A 13,410-nucleotide genomic window follows, 5' to 3' on the forward strand; every position below is an offset into this window, starting at 1 on the left:
TTTGGAATATGGGAGAACTTCCTCTTGCCAAAAGCAAAGGCCACGAAGTTTGCATGAATGTGACGAATGGGCTGTTTTATTAAGGTGAGAGGAGAAGCAGATACACGTGTTCCCAGAGCTATTCAAAGTCCCTGTGCTGCTGTTGCCCGGGTAACACTTTTTGCACCATGAAAATGTCCTCTTTTCAACAGAGGATTGAAGGTTATCCATCTCACACTCTCTGCTACTGATTTTATATTAAAAGAAAAAAAAAAAAGAAGACTCATCCATATCTCTACCGATATATATACTGTAGATGCCCTCCCTGTATTAAGTTGGCTCTTTGAAATAAACGTAACCCTCTGATTCAGTCAGTGTAATTGAATTCGAAATGCATGCGTCTTTTTATTCACAATTTCATCTAGAGCCTTTTCTCTTTTTTTTTTTGGTCAAAAATAATTATAATTGTCCTTTCCCACTGCAGGTTCTACATTTTTCGCAAAAACCCTCAAGGAAAAATGAATAAAGATTCATATTTGCTGTCTTTCTCTTTATTGCCGTTTGACTCATAACTGTGTCCTAAGCTTGTGTTCATATCAAGTCTTGCGAGATAATTCTTTGTTTGTGGTATTTTGACAACAGAGTCATTTTACATGTGAACACAGATTCAAATATTAAGGAACACGGTTCAGTCATAAGAATCTAGCTTGCTTTGAAAAGTGCTAATTCTAATTGAAGACGTGTTTTTAAGCCACACCTCGTTAACTGTGCAGTCTACATTACCCTTGTTTAGATAAATGCTTTTCTCTCACGGTCCTTCACTCACACAAACAACACGTGAAAGCAGTGTTCAGATGGATACCTTTGGCTACAGAAATGGCATTTGTGCTACGGGAAACAACATGATAACGAAAGATGGTACCTTATCCGTGTTGTCTTGAAGATGTCATCTCTGATTTCATATCGAACAAATAAAGGCTACAGACGGTTTGATGATTCAGGGCTTTGAGGAGGAAAATAATTCCTTTCTTCTATTCCATTTTACACATAAGTAGTCCGGGTATGTGAAACAGGAATGTTGAACGTTGTATTTTAGGCTAACTGTCATCTTTCTGCAGCTTTACGGCTGTTGATAAAAGACTACAATGAATAAGTACCTTGTACATAGAAACTCATCATATGAGGAAGCTGTCCTAAGTCCTCAGTTAGCCTCAGTTACTCCAGAGACAAATGACAGGCCTATAAAAACTATATTGATGTAGCCAAAGAGAGTTACAGCCCAGGCTCAGATTGTGGTAAAAGTTTAATCTTTGTTCTTGCCCCACAACTCTCAGAGGCAGTTACTTTCCATTCCTCAGCCCAATGGGGTTGCAACACGTGCAAAAAAACAGTTCGTAATTTGAATTTGTTCTTAGTTTATGATGCTTAGGCAGCTATTTTCACATTTTTTAAGTGTTCCCCATTCTGCTCCAGAATCGTCATTCACAGCAACTATTTATGTAACGATGTGCCAGTGGGTTGTTGTTGCTTTTTGTGGACCTGACTGATGCTAAGAATGAGTGCTTTGTAATCATTACGCAAACTCAGATCAACAGACATGCAGAGAAACACACTTTTTTTTCTCCTACACAGTCCCTCCTGTCCTCTCCTCTCTGATGCTTGCTCACCAGCTCTCTCTGGCTTGTGCCTGCGCTTCCTCCCCCTCACGCCCACGCTTTCACTCTCCATGCTGGTCATCAGCTTTATCTCCAGGCTTGGGAGGATGTGTGTGTAATGTGTGTCTCGCTCTTGCTCTCTCTCTCTTTTTTTTTTTTCCAATACAATGTAAACAAAACAAAAAGCACTATACTCTGCAACATTTTTACCCCCCCCCCCCAAATTCATGGCTGCCGTCTGAATCTAAATCACCTTTATCCTATTTTTATCTTCAATTTATTCTTCCTCGCAGAAGCCCAGGACCTCCCTTAGAAAATGCTACATGGAGCAGGTTTGGCTTCACATACCTGATGATAGTGCTGTTTCTCTTCCTGGTTTTAAAACTTTTTTTGGTAACGAATGAGGCAACAAACCAGAAACCATCTTCATCTTAGGTATCCTGCCCTACAGTCTCTTTTCTTTCCTTTACATTCCTCTTATAGTCCCTAAGACACATGCGGATGAAGCTGCTTTATTTCCTTATTCCATTATGAATGAAGGCAGTTTTCAGCTCATCCATTCATCTCTGCTGCTAACCTGTCAACCTCCATCTCTGCCCAGCCCGCCTGTATCCCCCTTTGAGTCTGCATGTCTGCATTTCACATGAATAAAGGGCAAAGGAGTCGCGCATCTTTGCGTCATGCACATACTGTATGCTGGCGAGTGGCCGTTTCTCAGCGTACCAGTGGTGTGTGATGTATATTGGTTTGTAGGAACCCTGGAGCGTGGCTCTGATAATTTCTCTGTCCAGCCCTGCAGCAGAGCTCCCACAGCCACACACACCTACTGTGAATGTCCACACATAATTATCGTGTCCTTGAGAGGGGAGGCTGATGGGCCGGCTCACTGGGGGATATGATTGTCTACGAAGTGGTTAGCTTGAGTCCATCACATTGCACTTATTACCTGGACAGGTTATTTTCTGTCCATCCTTGAGCCTCTGTCATGTCTCCCTATCATCAGGGAGCATCCAGGGAACCCCAGTAAAACGATAAATTCTCCTCAGCAATAAACTACTTTGATTGGCCAGCAGTCACTCAGTGGCCCCTCACCCCTGCTTACCCCTCATGTGCAGGCAGTGGGGGGTACTGGGCTTTCTTAATGTGTTGGAAATTTCATTTACGTCTCCTTCTCCTTTCCTATCTCGCTCTGTTCATCTTTCCTTTCAGCAGCGAGTGATTGCCTGCCTTTCCCTGGGGCTTACTGCCTTTCTCCTACTATGGCTGGAGATGCAGAGGGGCTGAATGAACCAGACAGGAAGAAGATCTGAGACGGGAAGATAACGGCCCGATCAAAATGCGAATCGCTTGGATAGAACAGTAAATGTTGGCCACTTTGGGGCAGAGTCAAAGAAAAGTCAGTTTTGCAATTAACACAACAGGATTTTAGACTTTGTCATCCTTTTTATGTACCCCACATACAGTATGAATTAGCTGTGTGGACATTTGAGTACCAGATGAAAATGGCCGTCATCCATCTGTGGCATCCTTTTTCCTTTTAGGATGCCGTCATTTCCAATCTGCGGCACACGTTAACTCACTTAACAGGGAACAAATAGCATTCCCATTAACTTGCTGCCACTTATCTTTCAGCAGCTTCCTGGTCCACTGGGCTGATATGATGTGCTGTGTGAAAGCACACACCATGTTCTGACACCTGTCAGGGTTCTGAGTTGTATTATTAGTATAATAGGCCAGCTTGTTAAAGCCAAGCTGAGGCATGAGGAAGAAACCTCCGTCTTCTCCTGTATGTTAAAGCCTCAGTGTGAGGCTTGTGTTGGAGTGTCCACCACAGGATCAAAGGAGTTGTAGAAGCTGTGCATGAGATCACATCATCTTCATCATACTGGTAATTACAGTGCATGCAAACGTTTGGGTTTGAGTGTTCATCCAAAGGCATAAAGTTAGAAATTAAACTTTAAAGATTTTGGTTTGTGCAGCATTTGTGTTAAAAAGGAAAGGAACCACAGTCCAGCTGTTTGGGCAATCCAGGAGTTTTCAGCTCCCAGTTAACCTTCACTAAAATCTGAGACAAAGAGAAGACCAAATTATGCAAAATTCAAAGCTTTATAAAGATTTCCTACTTTGTTCCAACAATCAGCATCTATTTTGCAGACTCTGAAGCGATGATACACAGTTCCTCTCCGTGCAAACACCCTTAAGGCTGATTCATACTTGGCGCAAACGCGCAACTGTTCTGGCTCGAGAACCATTAATGACGTCATCGAAAGCGCCAGCCCCTTCACAGTTCCTTCAGCTCATAAGCGCAGTTTGCGCCGAGAATGCGTCACATTTGCAGTTCTCTCCAGACCAGCGAGCGTCACTGTTGAGGAAACAAGCTGAAAAGCACACGAAGAAAGCATACACAATGCCACCTGTGGTGTCACGTCAGCAGAGGCTGGCACATCTGATGCGGAATGAATTTACTCTGGGTGTAGAACTGTATATGTATCTCAGAGCTAAGCGGCTGCGGCAAAAACAGAAGAGATGGTGGAATGTTCGTCCTTTGCAACAAGACGAACTTTGTCAAACGTTGTCCCAGTGTAACTTCATAGACGTGTCGTACAGATGTTTGTAGAGGCGCACCCTCTCGGTCACCACGGTCTCTGTAGTGTTCATTTTTTCTTTTTCTTGGTCAGCTGTTTCCGGTTGAGCGCGCGCGAAGTCAGAAAAAAAGTTGTGTGCGCGCCCTTGCGCCGCGCGAGGATTTTCTAGCTTGCGACGGGGGGCGTGGCGGAATTTTGGGACACGTGACCGTTTGCGCCATTTGCGACCAGCTAGTATGAGCGAGGTTGCGCCGAGTATGAATCAGCCTTTAGAGGACAACCTTTTCAGCGTGTACACCTCAAAATTTAGCTTGTGAAATACTTTTGATGCTGAATGAATTTGAATCTGAAATAGAACTTTTTGATCATGATTAATAAAGGGGAGTTGGAGAAATAGATGTCAGAATTTTTCCAATGAAAAAGCACAGGGGTGATCGTGCTATGAGATTCTTTTGCTGCCAGTGAGATGGGTAACTTTACACTGGCAGAGGGAAGAATGGGTTCAATTAAATACTATTCAATTCTCTAAGCAACCATTAAATTGCTTTTAAACAACTGGAGATGAAAAACAAAGATAGCGTCTACATAAAGATAATTATCTTAACTCACCTGGACTTCCACTATGGACTAAAACAAGCAGGATGTTTTATCATATCAGTGTGGAAAAATTCATTTGTCTGGAATGTCAAAGAACCTTGTCATTTTTAAATGTATGCCTCTTTGTCAGGGAAGCAAAAAAATTTGACGAATGGTACCTAAATATTTTGCATTCCATTATATGCTGAAGATTTATTTCGGCTCATCGACTCTAAAGTAGTCGTTTCAGAAAACGTAGCTGGACACCGACTCCTAATCCTAACAAGTTGACTCGCATAACTTAGCGTCCGTGACATCCAAGATTAGCCATTAGCCAGACATCTGAGTCTTCTGGACATTGCTGATGAGTCCTTTCCAGTAATTAAAGCTGCTCGGGAACACACCAGTCCATGCATGGGGAATGTACAGAGGTGTCAGAATGTTAGGAGTCTGGCCTTGGCTCAGAACTCATGTAAACACTCCAGTATAAGCTGTTGCAGGTCGGGTTGCGCTCAGGTGTTAAACGCGCAGACTGACAACATGAAAAGCAGCTAACTGTGGTTACGGCTCATGTGACTGTGAGCTGAGCATCGTCAGGAGTTTAGGTTTGAAACGTCTGTTGTCAATGGGGATGGGTCCCTAAACGGCACCGAGCCCGTAACGCAGTGTGCCATAAGTCGATCAGTAAATCAATACATGACAGCCACTTAATTTCACAGAGTGACGAGGAGAATAAAGCGTGCTTCAAAGTCACAAACGTGTCACACATGGTGAAAAACTGGTATCTTTCAGTTGGATCACTCAGTCTGTAACTGAGACAAAAATATAGCGCCAGATATTGTATTTGGATTATTCAGGTTTTTCTTCGATCCATTCACAACACCATATGTACAGTTTGCAGTGCATGCATGGAAATCCTATTTTGCTGCTGCTGGCAAAAGGGTAAGTTTTCTACTTTATTGAGCTGAACTTGCTGCTTTCCTCTCAACTCTCACTTGTTTGTTGCTCATTGTGCTTTATCCAGGAGAACAGGTGTTGTCAGTGCGGATTGAACCATGTGGGACCTTTTGTGTCAGGAGGACAAAGTGGTACGGTCAAGTGTGTGTACATTCAGTATGATCCGACTCTTTCTGTTGGGTAGTATCTAGAGAGAGCAGCTGTTCTCTGTGGCAATCTATTAAACGGAAATAAACGGAGTCCCTACCCTCCTTCTGTGTCTCTGTGCTGCAGGACTGGTGACACAGAGAGGTCACAGTAGCTGCTGTCAGAAACACCTATAGACTGCTGCACCTGGTACAGAGTTGAGACTCACATTTTAAATTAAACTTTGAGATGAAATGGTTAGTGGTCTGGCCTTTAGCCTCAATCGTACTGTATTAAATTACAGTCAACTCTTAAAAAAAAAAAAAAAAAGGGGGGAAAGGTTTGTACTGTTGAGTTAATTTGGTAGACCTTAGGCTCTGTTTTTTGCTCTTGAAGTCAAATTGGAGCTTATTTAACCAAATATATTATTCTGGTAATGTACTGCTATAACTACGCTTGGCTGCCAAATTGAAAATGAGACCAAGCTGCTGTTAATATTCCACATCGCCTCTCCAAAAACTCTACAGGTGCTGTTCCTCTCACCAGCAACCCACCATTGGACTCTTTTGTCAGTTTCAGGCCACTTTCATTTGTCATTTGACTGTTGAGGCCCTGCCCAAGAGTTGATGCTGTATGCCTGGCTTGTCATAGATAAGGAAGAATCAATAATTGTTGCTGCAACATGCTATCTCAGTGCAAAGGTGCATTGCCTATCTTAATGTTGAGGACGTTGGGTCTGGAAGTCTTACTATGAAATCTCACTTGACTGAGACTTCTTTGCTCACTGCTTCAGAGTACTTCGGAACCAGGTAGCTTGCCTCAGTTTGTGCTCAGCAGATTATCTCAAACTCAATTAATAACGATGGAGAGCATTTTTCAATAGGTGTCCTCGACCATCCCGTCAGGAATTAGTTCTGCTTGTTTGCACTTGTAGAAACTAGGAGAAAAAAATGCCATCAGTGCTGGTTACTGTAGCACCACTCCAGGGTAGCTCATCTTTGGGTTGACAGCTCCTGAATCTCCGCAGGTCTGCATACCGAGAAGTAAAGATTTGCCGTCAGTGTGCATCATGCTTTTATTTTAAAGGTATAAAAAACCACAGACGTGATATACTAAATTGTTCTTTGCGATGTGTTGTATAACTCCTACCTCTGGCAAAACCTCAAATGGGCATAAACTGTGCTGTCAAATGCAGTTCACCGAGGTTGAAAGTAATTTGATAAAAAGTCATTGTTTGTGTGGTGTGAAGGAAAAGTTATAAAGTACATGTCCTCATTGATTGGAGCTCTGCTGGTGGAAAGAACACACTCGCCACACTTACCATAAGAGACTGCACAGTGTTATGAATATAAATGTCACTGATGTGAATGTGTTTGCCCTGGGATGGCACACTGTTCAAACCCCGGTGGCACAGTCTAAGGCCTCTTACGACCTGTGCATGCAGGAAGAAGCCAGTTTGTGTTCCGTTGTAAAAAGGATTTAGCAATCCAAGGCTTCCAGAATCTTTAGAAAAAGAAGTTTACGGTATAATAAGCAAAGGTTATGTCCTTGCAAATGCAACATAAAACATGGCCCCTTGCCCTGCGGTGCAAACAAGAGTTGTAGCAGTGTTTTGAAAGGGACAGAAGGACCGCGCTCTGTTGCTGAGCAAAGCATTAAATTCCTTAAATTAAACAGAATTTGCCAGTTGCTCCACAGCAGTTTCATGTCCATACACACACTTCCATACAATCAAGTTGGAGGGTGAGAGGGTTATGGGAAAGTCTCCATTCTCCCCGTGAAGATGAAAAAAATGTGTGTAGAACGGATGTCTACACAGAAAACAGACGAGTGGGAGGGGATTCTGGTTGAACTGATCACTATGTTTTTATAGTCCTCACGTGTGCGCCGCACTTGGCTGATAGCTACGCTTCCTTAGCCCAAATGTTGCTGCCTTGAAATATGTCAAACGCAGCGAGAGAAGTGTTTCTTCAATAAAACACCAGAGCACGCTCCTATTGGGTCACAAGATGAGACTCTTTAAGACGAACTCCTGTACTCCTTAGACACCAAACAAGTCCTCGTCCATGGGCTGAAAATGAGTAATAAATGAGCTTCACTGGTTGTGTGAACAGTCAAGGTGTTGTGTTTAAGTTCCACTTTATCTCCATCTAATCTTTCCTCAGTGATGGGAGGCAGGGAACATCTGAGTGCATACTTTGAAGGTGAAAGTGTTTTAGTCATTCCTGTCGACCATGACTCTGTGTTATTCACTTGTCCACACACACACACACGTTTGTTCTTCTGTCTGTGTGCGGACACTCATTGACAAAATAGCCTCTGCAAACTCCTGCTTAAACTAAATAAATAAAACATAACCCTCATACGGCCCTTTTGAGAGTGAGGAGCTGCCAGCACATCACCTCTTTCTTTTAGACACAACACACGTATGTGCATATTTGCAAACTAAATCGCACCTAATCTTGGTTTTTGGCGTAAAGCTGCTGCAGGCTTTTCGTATCTTTCATCTCCGGGTGTCAGTTGCCGCAGCCTCGTGTTCTTTCCAAAACATATGCAGAAAATTTCTTGTCTTGCACACCCTACTTTGATTTCCAGAAAAAAAAGAAATACCCAGAGCCCGTGACAGGAATAGAATCATAAAAAATTTAAAAAAAAACACCACTTTCATGTGTCATTATTTCCAGCATATTTTTTTTTTTTTTTTTTTTTTTTTAAGCCCACAGTAATGTGCTGTAGATCCTGATGGTGCCTGTTTTGAAAATTGGATTTGGGTTTGCTGATTTTCATTTGTCTTGTGATTATGTTGTCTTTGTGAAAGATGACGCTGCACAACTTGACATGTCTGCATGTTTGTGTCTCTCCTCCAGCATGAGGTACTGCCTGCTCCGTTCACCCGTCAGACCATCAGGAGAGCACATGGCCTACGGTCGGCAGCCCACTCCGCACTGTTCACCCAGCCTACCACTGCCCTGTCTCCACAGGTTAGTGTCCTTGTGAGTGTGCACGTCTTAAAGAAAATGGAAGGGGAGAAAACCAACAAAAAAAAAAAAAAAGAATAGATTGTCTCACTCTGCACGGTATTGATTTCTGTGCCATTTTACGACCTCAAGAGCAAATCCATATTTCATCGATATGAGGTCAGTTTTGTGTATGTCTCTGGCTCATCAATGCAGGCTTCAGCACCGTCAGCCTTTTTGGACACCTTCATCAGCCATTGCTCTTGTTAAAGTAATTTCAAAAGGTCAGTTTTGAAATTGTTTTTCTTTTTGAAGCCAATATGTAGATCATTGTGGGATGGATGGACATTGGCCAGCTAGATGTTGTAAACTGCATCATCCTGCCTTGAGAAGTTGCCAATTATCCAAAATATTTTAGCAGCACTGGGTGATTCTTTAAGGTCATTCTCTGCCTAGATGCATTTTAGGGGTTTGTGTGCGATCACTTAAGATGCATGAACATATGATAAAGACACAAACTTTTAATACTGACCTTAAAAACACCAAAAGATATGCTTGATATAAACGAACTTTATTTCATTTCCCCTCTTGCTCCAATGCTTCACGTCAACTTCTGCTCTGTGTTTGCGGGGTTGGAAAAAAAAAAGATCTGAACCGCCACTCAGAGAGAACGGTTACGATCAGTCTTTGTTAACTTAATTTTTCTTCCACAGGTTCTGTGTGCACTTATAGATGGGTTTCTTTTATTTCTTACCTCTTTGGCACAAAATGTACCAAATGGCACTTTATTCATAAGCGGAACGTGTTAAAATCGGGAGGTGTGAAAAAAAAACAAAAAACAGAGCGACAGTGGATGCAAATATGCAACTATGCGGTAAATTAAACACTGAAAATATATGATTGAATCAAATTTGACAGTTAAAATCATCTAAATTATTGCAGAGACTGACTTTATCATTGGCAGCTGGCTTATTGATTTATTTATTTTTTTGTCAGTTGTGACTTCTACATCAATCTAAAGCTTTCTGCTTGGATCTGATGTCGGGGCATCCACATAGATTCAGCACTTTTCAGTTTCAGAGAGCCAGTGACGTGAAGGCACTTCTTAGAAACGCTGTAATCTGAAACTCTGGACATAAACCGTGTCCATGTTATGTGTTCAGCGTATGTTGCTGTGGTTAAAATAGAGCTGGTACACCCGTCAGCTGTAAGGCAAGGCAAGGCATCTTTATTTATATAGCGCATTTCATACCACAGGCAACTCAATGTGCTTTACATAAAGACAAGGCATTTAAAAGAACAGCATAAAGCAGCATAAAAACAAGCAATTTAAAGAGAAAAAAAAATAGAATAAAAATTAAAGCAATCAAAGAAGAGGGGAAAAATAAATATATAAACTCAACCATAAGCACACCGAAAGAGAAATGTTTTTAACCTGGATTTAAAAGTGCTTACAGTTGTGGCTGATTTCAGTTCTGCTGGTAGTTTGTTCCAGTTGTGTGCAGCATAACAGCTAAAAGCTGCTTCACCGTGTCTAGTTTGAACTCTGGGCTCCACTATCTGACCTGAGTCAGTAGATCTCAGAGCTCTACTGGGTTTATACTCAGCTAGCATGTCATTCATGTATTCTGGACCTAAACCATTCTGTGATTTGTAGACGAGCAGCAGAACTTTAAAATCTATTCTGTATCTGACCGGGAGCCAATGTAAAGACTTGAGAACTGGGGTGATGTGATGTGATCTCTTTGTTCTGGTTAAAACTCGGGCTGCAGCGTTCTGAATGAGCTGCAGCTGTTTGAGACTCTTTAGGGGGAGTCCAGTCAGAAGACCGTTACAGTAGTCAAGTCTGTTGGAGATGAAAGCATGAATCAGCTTCTCCTGATCTGTTTGGGACATGAAACCCTTAATTCTGAATATGTTCTTAAGTTGATAAAAGGCTGATTTGGTGACTGATTTGATATGATTGTTGAAGGTCAGGTCTGAGTCTATCAGCACGCCGAGGTTCCGGACTTGGTGTTTAGTTTCTAGAGACAGTGACTCAAGATGTTTACTGACAGCAAACCTCTTCTCTTTGTTGCCAAACACAATGACCTCAGTTTTTTCTTGATTTAACTAAGGAGAAAAAATATGCACGGCAATCTGTCAAGACCCCTTAAAAGAGGACTTCCAAGACAGACAGGAGAGACCCGGAGCTTTGGCACTGCGACTCTTCCTTATCTGCGTTGCCGCCGAAAGTCCCATAAGTAACATAAAAGATGAGCAAACAGATTTAAACGTGACATTAGTTTGTCCAGAGTGGGTTCATATCCGTTTTTTTTTGTGCTGTTCATTTTCCGATTGAATCAACCAGATTTGATAAGGGTGTGGTGGAGAATCCTTTGAAGGTTGAAGAGGCCTCTGGATGGCAGCCCTTTGATAATTCTATTACCAAAAAAATATCTATTCAAATGTATTCAGAAATGTTCAAAGCCACCTCGCTACGCTGGTGTGATTCTCTTGATTCTGTCTTGTTGAAATGAATTAGCAGCGTGTGTCGCCATATGAAGCAAGTGTACCCCATCACGTTTTATCCTGCAAACGAGTGATACTTGGACATGGATGCTTTTAGATGATAAACAGTGCAGATAGAGCCTCTTAATGACATTTGGCTTTGATGTGAAAGCAAACTTTAAACCACTTCTTCATTTCAAGGTGTTTGCCCACCTCCATTGGGCTTTCAAATCGAACATTTCTCACCTGGAGACATGGATGTGTTATAACTGTTTGCCGTTTGGTTTCCATTTGGCAGTTTCGTCTGTGCAAACTTAAGGATTTGCTTGCTCAAAATTAAAATTTTTCTTTCTGCAGTCTGCTGAGAATGATCATATAATACATTTTTAATGAGCTAATATTGTAATAATTACTGAGTATATTTAAAACCAAAGTAGATATTTGTACAGGTGTGGGTAAATCTGCTCGTCTTTGCGTGTTATTACCTGAGGATTAGCGCAACTCTGTGGCAGCGTTCTCAGCACAATGTGTCAGAACAGTGGCCTTCCAGTAGAATGTGACAAACAGCCATAAGATCCGGCAGAGCGACTTGTCACCGTTACCTCTTTGTCCTTCCTTCGTCTCTTCTCCAACTTGGCTTTGTCAGATCACAACTCTTTGCACTTGGTATTCCTGTGAGTAAGGGCCAGCTAGAATCCAATAAGGCAGACGCATTATGTTAAAAAGATCAGCTCAAGGTTAAGTGCGTATATTTTTCTCCAGGAAATGCACTTGGCCCTCTAACAAACTTGCATGGGATGAAATTTTTATGATGCGAACAGGATATTTGTTCTTTGAGTGCTCGCAATCCTTGCGCCTCGGATCGCAGTGCATTAGCTCATCCCCTCTTCTGTGTGTGCGTGTTGTGTGTTTGTGCCGCTTGCTTGGATGGGACGGTGCGTATTGTGTGTCTTTGGGCCATATGAAATGGAGAAATGCACTGTGGTTCGCACAGTGTGGTACTTGTTTTACAATGTAAAACAAGCAGGGCTTTTCTTCAGACTGTGTTTACATTTCATGCTGCGGGCCTCTCGGACAGGCGTTGGAGGGAAGTTTTGTGAACAGCAGCGTATGAAATGTATACATTTCATACGCTGCTGGACGATAGTAATATCCGCCATGGGATCAAGGCCTCGTTCACAACGGGATGAAACATCGTAGCTGATAGGGAGCCAGTCGGTAGTCCCGGGTGTCTCTCCTCCTGCCATGAATCCACCAGAGAGAGATGTTTGTTCAGAGGACAGGCGAGGACGGAGACATGGGAGGCCCAGCAGGGAGTGTCTGTCTCACCAGGTCTTCTTCTCTCTGCTAAGTAGAGCTCAGGTTGATATTGTCATTACTGCAGTGAAAGTATGATGCAATAATGCTGTACAGAAGCTTTATACAGTGAGAATCCTCTTGCACACACTTGTGAGAGATGACTCCAAACAAGGCTATTTCATCATCTGACGTGTGTGCTGTGCCCTGTTAATACTTTCCCCCTCTTTTGTCCCCTCTATTTCTATTTCCGTGCTCCTGCATTGCTGCAGTACTGTATACTTGTCTCCTCCTTGGCTATGCTGGCGCTCGCCCCGCCTCCCCTCTGTCGCTCTTTGGCATCCTTCAGTTCAGCTGCAGCTTCCCACGAGGCCTCGTGGGCCACGGCCGTGTACACACTTGCGCGCACAGAGCCACTCGAGCAGCACAATTCACGCATGAACCTCTCGACCCATCTGCGACTCAGTTCCTCCAGAAGGAGAGCCGTGACAGTTGTCAAATCCCCAGCGTGGAGAGAGAAATCTAAATGCGGAGGAAACAAGTTGTTGGCTCCCCGTTGGAGTCGAGCATCTGCAGTTGTTGTTGCTCCGTGTTTACGGCTTTGAACCGCAGGGGGACATTCGTGGATTGATTGAAGATGAGATGGATGTTCAGTAAAATAGGGAGCAATGATCAGACGGAGCTGCAGCATAAGGGGGGTACACTGAAAGCGGTAGTGCGACTGCAGTCTGCAAACGCTGTTGAGCAGGTCACTGTCAGGCACTTTGCATCTGGAGACTCCCATTTCTT

At 42.9% G+C, this 13,410-nt stretch overlaps 1 protein-coding gene across 2 annotated transcripts in view; it reads left to right on the forward strand.

Moving 5' to 3' along the window:
- The window catches only part of mcu (mitochondrial calcium uniporter), a 46,690-nt gene that overhangs the window by 13,920 nt on the left and 19,360 nt on the right, over nucleotides 1-13,410 (forward strand). The window contains exon 2 of one of the 2 annotated variants that reach the window (XM_075477010.1): nucleotides 8,746-8,871. In XM_075477010.1, the coding sequence (XP_075333125.1) occupies nucleotides 8,746-8,871 (126 nt within the window). The remainder of the gene's footprint in view (nucleotides 1-8,745; nucleotides 8,872-13,410) is intronic. The other variant, XM_075477013.1, reaches the window with a different exon arrangement.

This window comes from Odontesthes bonariensis, chromosome 2, assembly GCF_027942865.1.
Source record: "Odontesthes bonariensis isolate fOdoBon6 chromosome 2, fOdoBon6.hap1, whole genome shotgun sequence".
In the NCBI taxonomy this organism is placed as follows: domain Eukaryota; kingdom Metazoa; phylum Chordata; class Actinopteri; order Atheriniformes; family Atherinopsidae; genus Odontesthes; species Odontesthes bonariensis.